At 42.9% G+C, this 20,163-nt stretch overlaps 1 protein-coding gene across 1 annotated transcript; it reads left to right on the top strand.

Annotated features, from left to right (window-relative positions):
* The first annotated feature begins 1,340 nt into the window (after positions 1–1,340).
* On the top strand, positions 1,341–19,966 carry LOC121837495. Its single transcript, XM_042293090.1, has 10 exons — positions 1,341–1,382; positions 2,339–2,457; positions 5,269–5,469; positions 5,703–5,787; positions 5,855–6,025; positions 6,532–6,753; positions 11,264–11,438; positions 16,448–16,524; positions 19,687–19,761; positions 19,862–19,966. The coding sequence occupies exons 1-10, from the start codon at positions 1,341–1,343 to the stop codon at positions 19,964–19,966; spliced, it is 1,272 nt and encodes a 423-aa protein (XP_042149024.1).
* Positions 19,967–20,163: the final 197 nt, after the last annotated feature.

Below are 20,163 nucleotides of genomic sequence, written 5' to 3'. Positions count from 1 at the left end.
GCTAAACATAGTCACTTTACCCGAGGCTTGGGCAACATCATCATGTTTAACACTTACCTACGTCAGCTAACTTGCCCCGTTGTATTTTGTTCGAGAAAGCTCTCTTTCTCGACGCCCTCACCAAGGCTAATATGTGATCCACCTGTAATGACGACCGAAAGCTAAAGTCACACGAAAAGTTTTGCTCAATATTCTAACAGTTTAGTTTTAAGCCGTACCCTTTCAGTGGTTTACGTGAAATAACATGCTCAAACGGATCACGCCTCTGCTCGGACAGCATCATCAGTTTTCTTCAGTTTAAACGGTTACACGAATTGAAAGATTGCAACCAGCTGCTTTGTAGACAGCTGGTTGCGGAAATTTACGCCGTCTGTAAATATCTCTACGACAGCCGAGTTCCTTGAAGTCATCGCAACCATAAACTACAGGTTGCAGCGACCAACAATTTTAGATAAATGTTGGTAGCGACTGCACTCTCGCATTCCCACCCATCATTCCGAACAAAAAGGCGCTAGTTTCGGTTTGAGGTCGGTACCTTTTCGACAACATAGATGGCGGCAGCATCAGTCTTCTGCACTCGGTGCGCTTGGCGAGTTCGTTTGAGCCCAGTTCTCCGTGCAACACCCTGCAAGTGCGATGCATTCTGGGAGAGAACTCGAACGGTGCCAGCGCGTGTGAAACGAACTCGCTAACAGTCACCGCTTACGGCCCCGACCGACCGTCATGTGCTTTATTTCCAATCATTACGATGCCTGTTTCCGCAAGAAATGTCATCCCAAAACATTTTGTATATGCACGCCTGCACTAAAATAAAAGACTATCATTTTGCATTGAAAGAGAACCTGAGGCTGGGTGGAACAAATAAAATAGAGTAAAGCTATAGACCTTTTCATTTTAGTAGTTGCCTCATCGGCGGATAGAGGGCGCTGACGCACTCGACGCCATTAGGTTGCTTCAGTTTGGTTGGTTTCGGTTTCAACGTGAACTCGGTTTTTGGAGGCTAAATCTAGTACTGTTCAGCTCATCTTCAAGTCCACTTGTGTTTCAAAGGAATGTTCCTTGTAACTGAAATAAATATTGAAGCACATTTACTTCCAGCTTGTAGATCAAATGGACATCACGTGCCTGGTAAGGCTCGGTCAGTCCAGCAAAACAATCACAGTCGGGGGCTCCTACCGGCTTGAAGATGTCCTAATCGCATTGAGGACCTCTCTACACTTCAGCCACCTTGAGCCAGAGAGCTTGCTGATCCAAGTAAGCTTTTACTGTACAATAGACTTTTTTTTTAATTATTCAAGTACCAAGGCGCCTGCTGGGACTATAAGTATTGTGTGTACGTGATGACACAATTTAAAGCTTCCGTTGCCATGATAACTGCTTCGGTGAGTGAGCCCATGAAATTGGATGGCTGCCAAAGTTAGATATGGAGCCAGCGGAAAGCCCTCATCGTGCCATAGCATGCATGCGAGACCTCTGTTCCGTGCATGCTCTTTGGTGCTTGAGTACTTTTGCAACTCAAAACAGCAGCAGCAAGCCCCTCCCGCAAAGCTCCCTTCTTTCCACATTAGCAGAGTGAAGGCTCGAGAGAAGGAAACCAGCAATCCTGGTGTAGGGAGGTGGTGTCCTTCTCTCCACTCTTCTGCTATTCTTGAGGTGCAACAAACTAGTGCAAGCTTTGTGCCTTTCATTGAGTATCCACATCGAGGAATGAGGTATTGATGGACGGTTAAAATGCATTAGCATTAGAAGCCCCATTTCAATAAAAAGGGGCATTGTTGTCGGCATTGGCATAGGTGTGCACACCCTGTAGCCCTCGCCCACCACCTGTTGTCTTTTGTCCCTTGTTAATTGAGGTCACCAACTCAGTTATTGAAGTGGCAGTCAGATTGTTTAAGCCTAGTAGACGGTCTAGCGATGCTGGCAGGTGCAAGTCCCCATGTGGCTGGCCGCCCTATCCCTTGTTCTGACGCGGACAGATGCGCAACCTCGTGAAAAGTGCTGCATGTGGTTGGGCCGGAAATGCTCAGGTGTGCCTTTAAATCTTGTGGAAGGCTGCTACCATGACTGTAATATCAGAGACTGGGGTAGAAAACAGAAAAAACATGCAGTGAAAACAGGCAACTTTTCAACACTGTCTATTGCTATATTGGGCTCACATTTGGAAATTGTGTTCTGTGCAAGAGAACTATTTTTCAACTAGAGCGAAAATTGTTGGCTTGTGAACATCTGAATGAGTAGCTAGCCTCTTTGCAGCCGCAGAAACTTGTCAGCTCCAGTGTGCTGTGGTTAAACCTGCTATGAAATATGATCTCGTTACTAACATTCTTGCTCTACCTAGGTGTTCGATGACCGCTTTCAAGAATATGTCGACCTGGACGGAATCACTGTTCTACAACAGTATTCAAAAATCAAACTGGAAATCCAGCTGGAAGCTGGGGCTACCGATGTAGCTACTGGGTAATTCCAAACAAATACTTTGTTTTATTTTTTTCTAGAACTAATTAAATTTCAGTTGCTGTCAGGGGTTTCCCCAAAAATTGAAATTAGGGCGCACGGTGTCTAAATTTTTAGGGGGGAGGGGGGCATTGAGAATGGAGGAGTCGTTGCGAGTTAAGGGGGTGCCTTCAGAAAAACCAAGGGGGGGGGGGGGGAAATCACTGCTGGCTGCTGCCCATTCCAATGGATGACATGATGCACTGGGTTAACAAGACGTAATCATTAGTTGACCGTAATTTTTGCGAGCCGCAACTTAACTCATCAGCTGATCATTTTGCGCTGCATTTATATCTAACAAAGACAGTCTCCTGCTCTAAAGTCACTATATTTATTGAGTTATCACTTACATGCAAGAGGAAACATAGTTGTAATCCCCAAACAGCCTTTGCTGATTATTTTTTTTTTCTCACAATAATCTTTTTGAAATCGTATTCATAGTATGGAGCCTGGAACGCATTTCCGTCTGGTGCGTTTACCATGGCCAAAAAGTGGTCCCTTGATTTCCGCTTGATGATGTCACAAAAGTGTGATGTTGTTGCTGGCCACGTTCCTGGTGGTGTTACGGCCAGTTCAAAACGAAGGATTTTTCTTTTTCCTTGTACGGAACTAGGATGATTCCTGCAAGATGCCAGGATGTTGCTGTGGGGTTTCGGACAGGAGGAATGCTGGGCAAATGCCACTGTGACGTCACAGTATCTCACAGGAATTGTCCTAGTTCCAGCGGTAGAAAAAGGAGAAATCATTTTTGGTTTGAACCGGGCCTTACAAAAGCGGGGGCATATATGGCAGGTGCCTGTTCTGCTGTGGCTTGCTCTGCATCTAGTCATTCGAAAGAAACTTTCTCAGGCACTGGTTGAGACGCTAAGACAGCAGCCCTTGCATCCACTCGCCGTCTTTGCCAGCGTTTCGACATCCTACAAACAAGATCGCAACAGGCGACAATATGAAATGGCAGCTCCCATGACATAATTTGCTGCAGCTTCGGAGCCACTTCCAATGCATGGGAGGCATTGATGGTGAACACACGAGTCGGATGCACGTTCCAAGCACCATAGTTATAGCTCCAAACCTATTTTGATTAAATTTTTATTTTATATGTACTTTTTTTGGAGAATGTCACAGAGTTCTGCATGTTCCCTTTTGAATAGTAAACAAATCTTCATTTTAAAGAAAAGAACTATTGTGGACACTGTAAGCTATAACACGACAGCTGTGGTTGTTTCGTACCCCCAGCGCCACACAGCAGACGCTGTCCGGAACACAGCACCGATTCTGTGCTGCAGCATTGCTCTTCCAGGTTGCACTCAAACTCTGTCGTCTGCTAGGCGCAAAGCGGACACTGCCACAGCAGTTTACCGACTCTTAGAAGGAGTTGTAAATAAATAAGTGTATATTTAAGCCCAGACTGATAATGAATCCAGTGTTTACTGCTTGCTTCATTATTATACATTTACATACCTGCCAACTATCCCGAATTGTTCGGGAGCCTCCCGATTTTGGAATATATGTCTCGATTGTACGGATGCAACCTCAAATCTCCCAAAAAGTGGCTGCCGTAGTTTTTTTTTTTTTTTTTGACGCTCTATTGCCATAATCATCACGCATGTGTCAGTGCGAGTTACTCGAGAGTAGGTTTAGTTTACTCTGGCAGGTTACCACATGACAACTCAGAGCAGCAGCGTAAAACGAGGGTAGATTTTCAAACGCCAAGGTACGAGATCTGTACTCCTGAGTAAGTTCAAGTGGATTTTGGAACACATATTATATGATCATGGGTGCGCTAGGCTTCAGTTGGCTTTGTCAGGTCGTCAAGTGAGGTGCGGAACACCAAACTATTCTTTGTGTTTCCCCGAGTTTAGTTGGATCGATAGATGGCACTTTCAAAAACCAAGTAGAAGTTCTTGCAAGTATTTTTGAGATCATACGCGACTGAGTACCCGTGCTTTGTCGCTTCACTGAAAGCTGACAAGTATGGCTTCTGTAACATGTGTGCCTGTGATGTGAGCGTTTTGCACGGCAGCAAGCCTGACATCAAGATGCACATCGCTTCACGAAAGCTTCACAATCATGTTCGTGCCATAGAAAGCCAGGCACCATCGGCAGTTTACTTCAAAGCAACTGCGAAGACAGTGTGATCCGCGCAGAGTGCCTCTTTACAAGGTTTCTTGTCGAACTAGAAAAAAAGATGTTTTGACCCCCCATCCCACGCGGCGGTCTCCTAAATATTCATGTTGCTGGGTTGCCAGGTATGCATTTACAAACCAGTTGTGAAATTGTTTGAAACGAGGAAAGGCCATCAACAGCCATCTGTCCGATTGAGAAAAGTTTTCCACCTAGATATATATGCAATCATCGACATTGATTATGTTTAGCAGAATCCCCATACTGAAAGAGGCACGCACAAAAGCCTGTGAAGCAAACATCTGCAAGCGCTGTGGTGGCGTCTCGTTTGCACCTAGCAGATGACGAAGACAGAGTATGATGTTCCACCACATGCGGTTGCGCAGTGCTTCGGAGGGCACTTGCTATGTAGCGCTGGCGGTATGGAACTCCCACGACTGCTGTGTTATAGCTAACAGAGTCCAAGATAGTACATCGCCGAGGAAGTTTTCTATGCACTTTAGAATTCCACTACTCTTCAGTGAGCACAACCATTAAATGAGCCTGGATTACTCAAATGCAATGTTCCCTTTCAAAAAATGGAAGAGCACTTTTGAAAGTTTTATATAATGTTATGGCTTTTATCATTATTGCTTTGTTCCATTGTTCCAGGCAGTCTGAACTGCTGCTGTTTCAGAGTGCAGAGCGTCCTGCACAGGCGGCAACAAAAGACGTGTCGAGATATCGCCTCCCTCGGATGCCAGACCATGTGGAGGATGCCCTCAGCAGAGTGAAAGGGCTTGCAGATGTGTCGGAAGATTTGAAGAGGCAGATTGTCAACCACATATACTATGACCTCTGCAGTTACACACTGTGAGTTGGCATTTTATTTTATGGAAGTTGCAGACTTCGCTATGTTTAGCTTGTTCCATGCCTGTTGGCCTGTGGAAGAGGTGTTCAATTTCTCAGTATATTACATTACATACAAAAATACGGTGGTGGGCTTGGACATCTGATATACAAAAGGTGGTATGACAAAGAGCGTAGAACTAATCGAAGCACAGATAGGAGGAAAATGAATGGCATATTTTCACACTTCCATGCAGGTATCCTGGACCACTCTACGCTGTTGCTGCAGAGCAGCTTGTAGCCAAGTATCCTAAGCTAAGGGATGGTTCTTGTTTAAAATATGTGAGTTTGTGTTACTTTGGTGTAATCGAAAATTGGAATCATGGGCACTTGTACTGCTTTCTTCCAGGAGGTCTGGCGAGCACACCTGCGCGTGAAGGCAAAGAATGGGAGGCGCGCAATGGAAAGCACCGTGCCAGGTGTTGGTGCAGCACGGGCGAAGCACCAGAAGGCGAGTGAAGCTAAGCAGAACAGCGCTGACGCCAGGCCCGCAGTGGCAGTGCAGCACATCGCCAGACATGTAAGGCACCAGAACGTCTAAGTCTGCACTTCATTCTTTTGTTCCTCCGGTGCTTAGTAGAATCATATACTGTTCACTATGCTTTTCCTGCAGCTCTTGGGAAGCATCAGTTTGGTCACTCCTGTTCTAGATATCAAGCTTCAGATTTACTCTCTCAAGGTTTTTGCTCCTTCATGCTTAATAAATGAACCTGATGAGTGATTTTTTACTTATTTGTAACTTATCATCTTGCTATTCTTTTGAGACAAACAAGCACCCAATATTTCGTTTTGCCTGATTTCGGTAGGTGCTTTGATATGTTAAAGTAGTCGCACCCTTGTGGACCATCCTAGCATGCATAATTGAATTTCGTAATTGTTTTCACGTTAGTTAAAACCACTTTGCTGATATAGTGCAGATAGCAGAAGGCACTGAATGTACTGTTAAGTAGAATTTATTTTGAGTGTATCATATTAGTGCTGAATTAGGAAATGCTACTGATTAATGCTTGTAACACACCTTTCCAGCTCAGCGGTGTTACCTACTGGGGTGACGCCGAAGACGAAGATTCTGTTGCCGGCCATCTGGCCTTCATGGCCAAGGAGGTGCGGAAAGCAAACCCGGACTGGCAGAAAATTGCATTGTCGATGGAGAGGACATTCGACGAACGCAGGCACTGGATGCAGTCGGTACAGCCACTTGTGGCCGACATTTTGGCCAAGTATCCAGCACTTGAATATCCCCAAGCTGTAAGCTCTTATTACCATTTTTCGTTTTTAAGATATTTATGCCTGGCGTCACCTTTTTATGCTAATTTGGCAGGGCTAGCTTAGTGTCCAGAACACTGAGAAAAAGTCTGTAAAAATAGAGAGAGAGAGAGGAAAGACAAAAATACGTCTCCACATGCTCTTTGGGCGAGGCCCTCACCTTTTTTTAATTCAAGTGGGAGGGAATGCAGCGTTGTGGAAGCTACGCTAGCCTTGCCAACTTAGCACAGGAAGCTGACGATGACTATAATTTACATTTATTCAGTCATGCTGCTTTAGGCTAGGTAGGACGTGAAAAGAAATTCCGATCAGGCATACTTGTTTCAATTGCACAAACTGCATTCTATTGTTGGTGACAGGCTGGCAGTGTTGGGGGCCATGACTATTGTTTTTTTGTTTGGTTCTTCCTGAATATCATATATTCTCCGACTCATGCCTCGTTGAAAGGCATGGAGGGCAAGTAAATGTGAAATAAATCAACACAAAAAGATGTACAGTGTTTCCTGGCGTATAAGATGCATCGTTTAATAAGACACCCCCCCACTTCTTGCAAGTTTCTTCTAAGTAAGAGTTGGCATATAAGACGCACCTGTGTATAAGACGCGTATTTAAGAACACTTATGAAGCGCCAAATTTGCGGAGAAAAAATAGCGCAACCATGCATTAAGAGATCCTGCATAATTGCAGGAGAAACATTTTATTACTCGAAGCACGTCACAAAGCAACGTGTTTTCTTTCTTTCTTTTCGTTTTCTTGACTTTCTTTTTTGTTTTTTGTTATGGAACTCTAGTTTTGGGAGCTTGACTTGCATTTACGATGCATCATTTGCATTGAGCTGTCATAATAGTTATAAAGAGACTAATCAGCATCAACAGGAGTTTTTTCAGTTTGCCAAAAGGAAAAATAAAATATACATATATGACACACTGTTCTATAAGAGACACCGCTGAAAGGTTTGGAAAAAAAGTGTCTTATACATAGGAAAATATGGTAATTGGTTTTGGATTATGCTGCAGAATGCTTCTATATTTTCAACATTTTTGTACATGCCAAGCAACTTGTTCTTACTGCACAGTTTTTTTTCAGTGTTAAGATGCACTGAAAGTCTGTTAGCCAGAGCAGCACCTGTATATCAGAGACTTTCATGCTTCAGATAAGGGCTCAAGAATATGTTGTAGCCCCCATCACATGTTCTATCGTTTTATGTTCTTTTACAAGGAAGGTGTGATGTGGTCTGGTCCATGTGTACTATCACGGGTACTATGTTCTGAAACGGCAAGACGCATGGTGCACGGTGCTACTAGCACCACTTGTCGTATCACTCCACAAACACCGGTGCATGCTAGGCCGAGAGAAATTTCCTCCTGCACTCGTTGCGCCATTCAGCACTTCTGGGCCGTCTGCCAGCGAACACAATTGTCAACAGAACCACCGTCACGATCAATACGCTTCACGTGCATTTCATGGCAGCAGCGGATTGCAAAATCCGTTGTTACGCACCTGCTTTTCTTTTTTCAATGCCGATTCCTTTCTTACTTGCGTGATTGCTCTGCATGAAACAGCACAAACCGAACAGAAATTTTATTAAAAAGTTCTGCAGTGCCTTTTATCTCCATATGCGGTGCCTCAACTTATCGTGCAATAATCGGGTCGTGATTAAATGGCTCAGACGCAGGTGTCGGTTTGTATTTGTGGGCAATGACAAGTGTGACCTTGGAGCCTCCGTAGCCAGTGCAAGGTTGGCCGGTGCCGCACCCTCCATCTTGCTAGCAGACGGCTGGGAGCCTCCGTAGCCAGTGCAAGGTTGGCCGGTGCCGCACCCTCCATCTCGCTAGCAGACGGCTGGAAGAGCACAGTTGCGCAACGGTTGCAGGAGGAGATTTGCTTTGGCGTCGGAGTCTGTCGGTGTTTGCGAAGCAATGCGGCAGGTGGTGCTAATAGTTCCGTGTGCCGTGTGTACTTTCAGCTCGTAGTGTCCACGATAGTACTTTAAGTTGGAGAGGGAAAGCAACCCTTAGAGACTGCCATGGAAACATAAAAAGTCTCAGCATTGTATTGTTTCCTGAAATTTCGCAAATAATTATTGATAAAAAGTAGCAAGGGCTGGTTGGCAAACTCAAGCAGGACATGCTCTGTGGAGCATCAGAATAGCAGCTTGTGCTATCTGTCCTATTTTGCACCCGTAGATACTTTGGGGAGAGCTCACCCTGCAGAACTCGGGGATTCTTAGTTCGATGCTCACCCTGGTCTGTTTCATTTTGGATGAGCATTATACCAGCATGTGCTCAAGTGAAGACGTCTTCTTGGTGCATATCGGAGACCTTAGGTTAGCAGCAACACTGCACTGACCAAGTCGCTTATTTACAGTGGAAATATCATGTGCTCCTTGAGACGGATAAACCCCATTGTCTAAAAACTATATGACACATACTGTACAGGAAGGTCTAGATGTTGGGCCAAGACCAAAATAAATCACAGAAAATCGGATGTACAAGCTACGACCCTGTAATTTACCAGACCAGTTCGGCTACATGGTGGATTTAATTTATGAAAATATCAAAGACTTGTCCCAGTTGAAAGTTAAAAATAAAAACAATAAAACTTTTATGGGGTCTGTTCAGATAGAATCACACACATCCGGTTGACATTTTTGTTTTTGTTCATATTTTTGTATGTTAATCCTCAATGTGTGGGGAGTAACTAGCCAATTATGTGAAGTGTGAAGCGCTATAGTTTTGACGGTGGCAGAATAATGCTATGTGTTTTTTTTTATAGAAAAACACACCGATAGTGTGTGGACTGCTTTACCTTAATTTTTAAAAAAATCTAAGATATTAATTTAATTTTTTTATTGCGCATTAGAGTTACGGGACTTTTCACTTTTGAACATGTTTGAAGCGCTGTAACCATTGTTAATTGTAACTTATGTCAACAAGTTCTATTTAGGTGATAAGACCCTTTTAGGAAAAAGACATACAAAAGTTTTCAATATTATGTCTTCTTTAAGACACGACGGGATAAAAAATCTCAAATATGAGGCAAAAATGTCAAAGTAGCCAAGTTTGTGCACTTTTGACGCGTGATATGTATTTCAATATTCTATAAATATTTGTGAATATAGTCACTAAAGCTACTATTTATATAAAATATTTGAGTTTTCTATTGTTTGTATGTTGTCTATACACCAACTCGAGTTCATAAACAAACAAACATGCCTCTATCGGCGCGTATGGCGCCGCACGTGCACGTTAAAGTGGCAGAAAGCGCGCCATCTCACATCAGCACTTGTCGACAACGCCCGTTTCAGTTCGAGTTTTTTCTTTTGAAACATGTGAAAACCTGTATTGGAACCTTTCCTTGATCTTGACGCACAGCCCCGAGCTACACTGCTCTGAAGCGTTTTGGTGTGCAGGCAAATAAACTGGATAACCTACCAAAATGCCATAGCGATGCACGGCACACTTGTTTTCTTCCACCCACAGCTTTTTACCTGAAGTGCTCCCGAAGCACCACCACTGTGGCGTGACGTAACAGACATGATTTGGTGTATTACTTGTCGTCAAACTTGACAAAAATGAGAAAACTCCAAAACTGGATGCCACCTTCATGTAGTCTTAATTTTGTTTTCTCACAAAATATTTTTTTCTTGCAAAAACGTTTTTGGTTTTGTCACACATAGAAGGAGTAACATAAAATTGTGAAGAAAAAGTGTTGACTGGGGACACGTATGTGTGATCTTATCTGAACAGCGAGCCCCCCTGGACCGACATGAGGTTAAGCCTTTTTCTCTCAAAGCTAGAAAACTTTTTTGTGGGCCACTAAGACGTTTGATAGAAAAAAAAAAAAAAACGGGGAACAATAACAAGGTAAAAAGTTTTGTTTTTCCTTCCACTTTTTTTTAGATCAATGACCCACGACAACACCTTTTTGACTAGATTGAAATACACAGAAATTTTATTGTTTTCCTTTGTAATTTCTGAGTGGGTCAAGTATCGTGCTTGGTATTTTAATTAATTGCATCCACCGCCTACCCACACTTAGCTAGTAAATTACAGTGTCATAGCTCGCAAATTCAAATTTTTTTGCAGTTTATTTAGGTCTCGTCTTGACATTTAGACAACACTGTAGATACTCAGCTGAAGAGGAGCTTTCTGGTAGCCTCAGGGCAGCGGTTGACGTTTTGCTGAGTCTTATTTAAGCGAAATCTTGCATCTGCTCCAGAAGTTGACTGTTACAGGTCAAGAATAGCAGAGAGTTCTCTCCTTCTTGCTCCACGTTAGCAAAGTGAACACTGGAGAGGAGGAAACCACCAATCACGGCGAAGAGACGTGGTTTCCTCCTCTACATTGTTCTGCTATTTTTTACTTGTAACAGACTATAGCATTTTCATTGAGCCTCTGTGCATTGTTTTGCAGGATTTCTAAGTGCCTGCAGTTAATGTGGGCTTTACCAATTAATTGTTCCTCTCTATCATTTTCCAATATTGGCACAGATTCGTCAGGAGTTCCACCTCCTAACGAAACACCATCTAGACACTGAGCTGGAGGCAGCCATAAAAAAATATGGCAAGAGGGTTGTGACCTTGGCAGAGAGGAAATGGCGACTCAAACCCTCAGTCGTTGAACTCCACAAGCGCCTGGATGTACTGCCGGAAGGGGAGAAGGATGGTAAGCTGTTCTCGAGTTTTTACCTTTTCTTCAGCTTGGCTGCAGTGCTTGAAGCATGTTTCAAGCACACATGCTGTTAAAACCTGACCTACAGAATATTTTTCAGCCAGGATGAAAATTCTTTGTACTACAGTTTGCCTCTCACCATCTCCCCGTGGGGCGGTTTGCTCACTTCGCGGTTGCAGCTACGGCCAAGAGGCATTTTTATGTCACGTGACCAGTTCCATGGGGACAAGAAGTACCTAGTGTCTCTGCCTAATGGCTGAGAAATCCATGTCGCTTTGAGTACAACAGTCTAATTTCGCTTGCAGAAACTGACCACAGGAGCTTTAAACTGAAGTCCAGTTAACCGCGCCATCATACTTTAAGAGCGGCAGGTAAAGTTACGCCAAGGAAGGTAAAAATGAGCCAAAATAAAGGAAAAATCGCAAGATAAAAGCGGTGCAGTATAGTTATATACCCACGCCATTCGTCGGCGAGACTCACTTTTTGCTGTAGTCGAGAGGTGGGAGCGCCGAGACTTGTCATCGTGGCGTGAAACTCCCAAGTTCAAATCGCACCAGAAGCTTTTCTTTTTATATATATATATATATTTTGTGCATATGTCTTATCTCTTAACTGTGATCCTTTTTACAAATCGTCCAAGTCATCCACTTGCACGGTGTTTACTATTTGTCCCACCTGTTCAATCATCACACCGGAAGAAAAAAAAAAAAACATCAAGCCAAGTTAACGTGCCAATACAATCGTTTCTTAATATTCATTAAAAGGAAACCAAGATTACAGCATTGGTATGACTTTAACACAAACGAGGCCGAAAAAAGCTTTCTTCCCCTAGCAACTACATGCACTTTTATGCGTTTTCAGATATACAATGCTCTTGCTACGACTCTTTTCAATAACAGGAGGCACCTAATTTATACTTATACACACTGTAGTTGTGTCAATTAAAAAGAGAAAAAAAGCTTCCACAAAATAAGCACCACAAAATAAAAATGTCCAGCAAAGTTTGAATTCGAAACTTTCACGCCGCGACAAGTACTGGCGCTCTTACCTCTCAACTAAAGCAGAAGGCTTAGGTCTCCAGCACTATCGCGGAGATATAAATATACTGCCACCACTTTTATCTCAGGTGATTTTTCCTTTATTTCGGCCAATATTTACCTTTCCTGGCCATTACTTTACTGCCGCTCATAAAGTATAAAGGGGCGGTTAATTGGACCCCAGTTAAAAGCATCGGCAGTTAGTTTCTGCGAGCGAAATTAGACTTTAGTACTCGAAGAGGCACGGATTTCTCTGCCCTTAGGCATGGACGCTAGGTACTTTCTTGTCCCCATGGAGCTGGTCAGGCGACATAAAAATCCCTCTTGGTTGCAGCCGCGGCTGCAAGATGAGCAAACCGCCCCCAGGGGGGCTGAGGGTGGAGTCCCCTTTTTAAAAACGCCTTTTTTGGTTCATTAGCTACCGTATTTACACGATTGTAGGTCGACTCGATTGTAAGTCGACCCCCCCACATTGCACATCAGCGAAAAAAAAACAAAAAAAATCTGTAGATGAGTATTTTACTGTAAACACGTGAGAATGGCAAAGTATCTGTTTCGAAAGCCAAGCCTCCAACACGCGATTGATGCCTTCTGGCGTGCTTTGGCTGCACATGCAAGCGCGAGGTGCATGAGATGCCTAGGCGTTATCCAAACTGGGAAGTTCACGCTGGAGGCGGGACAACTGAAGCTGGTCAATGTCGTTCTCACTCCGTCCGCGACTACACTACGACTCGTCCGCACTGAGGATGTCAGTCCCGTCATCATCACTGCCACTTTCTCGAACACGTCGGCGGCGGCGTTCAACGAAATCTTGTACTTCGCAAATGGCAGGATCAACCGTATCTTCCGCGCTTGCTCGGTGATCGCATTGGACGTCAGGAGTAGGGTCCGATTGCACACTTTTGCGGCGTACGTTGCAAGCCTGACTTCCAACTCCGGGACCAGACTTTGGCCTACGGAAGTTCCTTTGTTTGCCCTAACAGTTTAAGAACCTGCGCCACTCCTGACTCCACTGGAGCATCACCGCTCCGACAGGTCTAACTTGCGTCGAACACCAAAGTTGTTGGTTGCTTCTGAGTGAAGAATGGCCATAAACGAGCACAGAAAACCTGAACTGCCCGGATCACGCATGTCAATACAAAAAAACATAGTTAGCGCTCCAGCATGATCTCGTCACTCGATCAAACGATGTGCTAGAGCTACCGTGAGTCGCACGAAAAACTGCGAAGAGAAGCTGCGGGGTGAGTGAGCCAAGTGAGCTGTGAGGCTGTTACAGCGGCCTCCAGAGTGGCTCTTACAAGAAGTGCCGCCACCCCCCGGGAGTCGGGCGCGCCGTGCGCTGTTTACCGCCGTATATTCGGGTTAATTTGCGAATTGCTATCAATAATACTCGTTTGTGCGAATAAAAAATAATTAATTTGTAAAATGAACACAAAGAATAGTGCAATGCTAGAGGTACAGCCGGCTGAACTCGTAACAAGTCGGGGTGGTCATGATATCGCGATTGTTTCATTTTTGCCAGTGGTGGAATGCTTTGGTTCGATAAGTCGATTTTCAGATTTCAGATTTTCAAAAATTGAAAAAAAGGGTCAACCTACATTAGTGTAAATACGGTAACTAATTTAATTAGTTACCATATTTACACGAATGTAGGTCGACCCTTTTTTTCAATTTTTGAAAATCTCAAGTTAATTAGTTGGCCACGGCAGCCACTAGAAAAAAGTTGAAATTAGGTAATTAAATTACCTAATTTGAACTTTTTTCTAGTGGCTGCCGTGTCCAATAGCACTGCCCCAGGGCTCGAATTACCCTATCTCACATTCCTCTTTTTTGAAAATTTGGTGCAGTTAATAAAGAAAAGCCCTGTATATGTCTGAGGGAGCAATAGGACTGGCATTTGTGAATAGGGCAACTGGGAAACATAAACCGAGAGCGTATCAACGGGTTGCAGAAGCAACGACATAGCAACCTAACATGTGTTTGTCGCTCTTAGTGTCGCTGATCACCTGCAGAGCAAGCTATTGGCCTCGACATCGACCTAAAGGTGGCACTACTGTCGCACTATCGTCATCATCAAAGCGGGGATAGAACCATGGCTGCCCTATAGGCTTACCACGTTTGCGTGCGGGGCGGTGTAGATTCTTGCGTTTATTTTGTCGCACAGTATTGGTGGGAAAACAATTTTAGCGGAAAATGGTGCAGTACTGTTCGCTGCTTCAGTGAAGATCGAGTTGTGTTACCAGCATATGGCCTAAATTTTAATTATCGCTTGTGTGCATGCGTCGTCTGCTCTAGGCAGAAGTTGGGAAGCATGGATCACCATGACAGATGCCTATCTCATGTGAACTGCACTGTTATATGCTTGTTTCTTTTTAAATAGATGTATCGGTTCATTAGCATGGGAATTCAACAAAACAATGAACTCCAACCCTGATAACATAATACTGGTATTGTAGGCTGTGAAATCGCAGGTTCTGTGTATTTTCTTGTAACTTTTAGCTTTTGCAGTAATATAAATATTTAGCATGAAGAAAAGTTAGTGCTGTGTTGGAAATTACCGTTCTAATGAGTTCTGTTGCAGCCAGCGAGAGTTCCTCTGCTAGTTACAATCTGCAAACTGTTCTTTGGCAAGACAACTGAAATAAGTGAAACAAACTATTCTAATATATCTGCTGCGAGTGGAACAAATGAGTGTAACCGAGCAACGCAGTAGCATGCGTGTTATTAGGTGCTTTTCTCGGTATTGTGGGTTCACCCACTTCAATTTTTTCAGAGAGCCGCGGATGTCAGGAGGCTAATATCATAAATTTCTGGCTAAATAATAATCTATTCAAACATGGTAGACTCTGCGATTCTAACAAACGACCTGCACCACGACACAAACAGCATCGGCTGCAGCGAGATTATTTTATTGATGAGGGCTAGCGACTCTCACGAGACTTTCACGTCACCCTCTGCCCTCACCTAATGCATATTGGGGTTGTGCAGTTCATTGATTAATCTTCAGATTATTTCAGTGATGCCTTAATTGCAATATTTCTTTTTGTCTTTTAATCGAAATCTTGTGCTGGTGAAAGTCAGGAAAAGTAAAAGTTGTTTTAGGACAGAGTGCACGGTAAACCACTTCAGCATGCCTGTAATTGTCATCGGGGTGGATTATACTGTTTAAATAATGACTTAAAAATTACTTCACTTTAAAAGGCTTTCCTTATTCACATTTCTGTAAGCGTCACATTGCAAAGTTTAAAATTGGAATGCCATATGCCATTTACGAGATAGTAAAAATCGTAAAAGAACTGTAGTTTAAAGTCTTCTATGTAATGTGACTGGAGAATAATCAACGGGTTTATCGATTGATTATTCTATCAACGGTTGGCGATCAGTCAGATTAATTTTTTATTTAACCCCCAGCTCCAATCAATATTTAACATTTTATGAAAGCTATGGATTATGCGAGTTAACAAGGATATGTAGGACCAAAGTTTCTACAAACCACAGCACTAAGATTATGGAAGCCTCCGGCCTAATATTTATCGCTTTGTTGAATTTCCACACATGTGAAACAATACAACACAATACAAGGTTTAGTAAGAAGAATCATCAACAAAAACATCAAACATCTAATAAGGAGGGTCCAGCTCAGCTGGAAACGGGCTTGCATTGTCCAGATTCATGCTTGTGAATGTGCGCCCGAAGCAGACGACGCGCGGCAGCATGTTTCCGATTTTGGCCGCACGGTGGCGACACGGTTTGATCTAGACGAATAGCAAAACTTGCATTTTCTCTGTCAATATCAACTCCTCTGCGAGCAGTACTAGCTAGGACCATGGCAATCCACAAGTGTTCCCAGTTGCAGTGATAGCGGAGGAAATTAACTTGACAAATCAAAATCACCAGTTGAAGATGTTTCAGGCGTAGCTTGGCAGAACCTGGACTGATATAATGGTGTAATTTATTTTATTGCAGGCTGCTTTGCCACAGGAGTTGTGTCGCTCCTTCCTCGACTTCTGAAGGAGGATGCCGGCAGTTACCTGCAAAAACTGGTAAGCATGATAACTTACATAACCTATAGTAATAGACAAGATGTTAAGGCATTGAGTTTGATTGACGTTAATGTGTCAAACAGTTTCTGCTGCCCATACCTGAGTCTCTTCATTGGATTCCTAGGTAAAGCTACCTAGGACCCCTAGGTTCCTAGGTAAAGCTACCTAGGAACTCCAGCCAAGGTGCCCTTAACTTCACAGGTTTATCGTGGACAAGGCGTACCTCAAATTTCAGTTGCATGCCTCAATCCTTAGCTGGGGCATGCCAAATGCCCTTTATTAGTTAGTACTCCCCCCTTTGCAACTCCCACACAAAAGAAGACATGCTGGATATAAAAAAAAATGTACAACTGCCAGGTTTGGCATTTTTTTATTTATTTGGAAAGAAGTTATTTTCTTCACGGTGAATATGGGCGCACATTAAGTCTTATCGTTTTTTTTTTGGTGAACAAGTATCTTTATTCAATAAAGGACCATGGGGTCTTTGTCTTGCTTTTCTTTTTCCATGAATGATGAGCAATTACTATTGATTGGGCCCCACACATAATGTCAAGGACATACTGGGTGTTTCACTTTAATGGAAACAGTTCTATAAACAGAGAATGAATCCATCTACGGTGTGTGTTTCTTGTGCTGAGCAGACGTTAGAGGAGGTGATAACCGTACCAATCTGTTGGGTAATTCGCTAAAATTTGTTAAATAACTTTTCAGTTATGGGCTTTATGGCCCATGTTGCACTCCCAATTTTGAAGACAGAGGCCGTGCAAGGCTAAATTGATTTACGGAATCAAAAGAAAAGCCACTGTCTTTTAGATACAGATATTAGGCAAATTTGGCCTGTGTTACCAAAGTTTCCGAAACTGGGTGGAAATGAGGGGTGCAGATTTACAGTGCTTGTACCGTCTGCGTGTTTCTTCTCCTTCGTCCGTGTTTGTTTGCGCTGTTTTTACATTATGATCAACGAATACCAACTAGCGCAACTCTCGACATTAAAGCAAAGACCAATCTTTGTCTAGGAATATCTCCAAGCCGGTTGCATTTTTTCAATTCTGCAAATTGCTTTAGCCTTGCAATATGGTTCATAAGGCCAGTAACTGAAAAGTTAAGTAGTTTTAGCTAATTATTTAACATATTATGTCTACTCTAATGTCTGCCGAGCCCAAGAAGCACACATCAAAGACGACATTCATGTAGATGTTAGCCTCTTTTGTTTATAAAGCTGTTTCCATTAAAATCAAACACCTGATATAGAAATATGACTTGTTCATTTGTGAAATATGTGCACCATGAAAACTGAAGAAAGAAATGCATGTGCATGTAAGTACTGTATTTTCCAGACTATAGTCCACAGACTATACATGTTTCCAAGTTAAAATTTTACGCGGTGCGAACTATATGGAAATATGGACTATACAAGGATTTGTATTTTTCTTGATCTTTCACTGTGACAAGATAGGAAAGATTTTATGAGTAACTGAGTATATTAATAGTGATTTAACAAATGATACAAACTTCTATGTGAGCTAATACAGCAGGCATTTGTCAAGGTGTGCTGTGTATAATTTTTACGTGCAGACTATGCACCGGGTGCGAACTATGTATAGCGGGTGCAGACTATCTAAGCAAAAACTTTTATTTTTGACCCCAATATCGCCCCTGCGGACTATAGTCCAAAAATATGGTACAATGGTACAAACGAGTGATATTTCAACCCACCTAGCAACCTTGTGTTTCATTTCTCATCTGTATTGCAATTGCTTTCTGTAATATAATAAATACATATATAAATGACCAAGTTTTCTTCATTAAAGCACACCCATTTTTTTTTCTCGTTATAAGTAGGTGATATACTTTCCGGTGATTAGAGAAAAGAAAATTCAGCAGGTCTCTATTTGTATCTATTTCTTTTGAAAACACCAGTGTATTTTGGTGATGGTATATCTCATGCAAACACGAAGGTGGAAATTATCAGGGACAATGACTAAGAGACACAAACAGTGGTGTCGGAAGTGTTCGGAAGCTTGACCCCGCCCCCTTCACAGAGTTTACTATACCTGTCTGAAATTTCTGGAAGGGGAGGGGGGTGGGGGGGCTGGAGGCTGGAGGTCCCCTGTACCCCTTGTTTCGACATCAATGAAAACAAAACACCCAATACACTAAAGTATTTCAATTATTTACATCTCTTCATCTCATAGGAGCATCTATACTTAACTTCCTTTTTATAATAGAGGCATGATTACATTGAATGGCTGTCATGCCCATGTGCTCCTTCCTGTTCTCAATGCACAATTTTGAACGCACTCTCTTAGCATTTGTGTTACACACATCCCAACAATGTCTAGTGACACTTGGGATAGTGGTGGGCAGTCCGGTGCATGAAGATTTAAAAATAGTATGGTGTCAGCATTGGTATTGGCGCTAAGAAAGGAACCTGCATTGTAGATCTCTGAGCTTGTATTTGTCGCGCTCAAGAAGCCTGTAGATGCTTTTGCCTTAGGCGGCTGTTCTACTAGGCGAGTGTGTGGCCCCAGAGGACAGTATGCGATTTTAAAAGCCTTTTTCAAGACCCACGTGAATTTCTGAATAGACAAGGAGGGTGCATGGTTCTAGTCAAGATGTGTCTGACAAGGAGCTACATACAGGTTGAATAAAAGATTGACCAATCTTTTATTTTTGAGACTGGTGAATGTTTATTGGTATCTTTCAGCTGAACCTATAATGTATATGGCCTATTTATAACCATCTGTTCAGAAAATGCTCCCCCAGCATTCACACTTGGGACTGGTATGCTGACAAGGCAAAGTGTTGCTGCATCTAACTTTGACAAAACAATCAAATGTGAACTGCAAAGGCAACTTGGGCCACATTTTTAAACTCAGCTTTGCAGCAGATTTGTAAATGTGCTGGAAAGTGGATTTCATCAGTGCAACTCGCAGCAGGTTTGAAAATACTCTTGTACATCGAGAAGTTATTTTTCAAAATTCAGTTTTCTCGGAAAAAGATTACTCGCATTTCTTAGGTAAAGTAAAATTTAAAAAAAAAAAAGAATTGCATAGTTTTGTATGCTTTCACTTTTTTAAAACACAAGTGCCGAACCCTCTGTACAGCTCAAAGTAGCTTCTTGGTTGACTTGCACTAACTTCTATGTTCTATTTTTTTTAGGACCCAAGCAAGGTGCACATGCACCCAACGGTGCTCTTCTCTGGCGACTCAGCCTTCAGTGCCGACAGCTTCTTGGTGACAGTGGAAGATCTGACCCTGGATGGACTTGATGTTTTAGGCTCAGTCTCATTAATGATTTCATTGTACTGGGCCTTTAATATCAAGTATGCTCCAGGGGCGCAAAAGACTCGCTGTCATCGAGAGGCTGGTTGGCTTGGCCTTCACACAGCTGACGGCCTTGGGCCACACCGTGGTCGCGCAAGTTGTGCTTAAGGATTAAGCGCAAGTTACGCCTAAGGAACGAAATTGAAATAAACGAAGTTTGTTATCAAAGGTTCTTCGTATGCCTCTTTTTTTTGCAAATGGGTGAATGGAGTGTGCATGTACTCCCACGAGATGGTGAGGGTGCAGGGGGGGGAATATTGGTGCACCCTAGAATGGGGTGTACTGGTATTCTTTATAATTGGTCATGGTGTA

The sequence above is a fragment of the Ixodes scapularis genome, unplaced genomic scaffold (genome assembly GCF_016920785.2).
Source record: "Ixodes scapularis isolate PalLabHiFi unplaced genomic scaffold, ASM1692078v2 PGA_scaffold44__24_contigs__length_19508400, whole genome shotgun sequence".
Lineage (NCBI taxonomy): Eukaryota > Metazoa > Arthropoda > Arachnida > Ixodida > Ixodidae > Ixodes > Ixodes scapularis.
The sequence above is the reverse complement of the archived record's forward strand: the minus strand, read 5'-3'. Positions and strand labels throughout refer to the sequence as shown.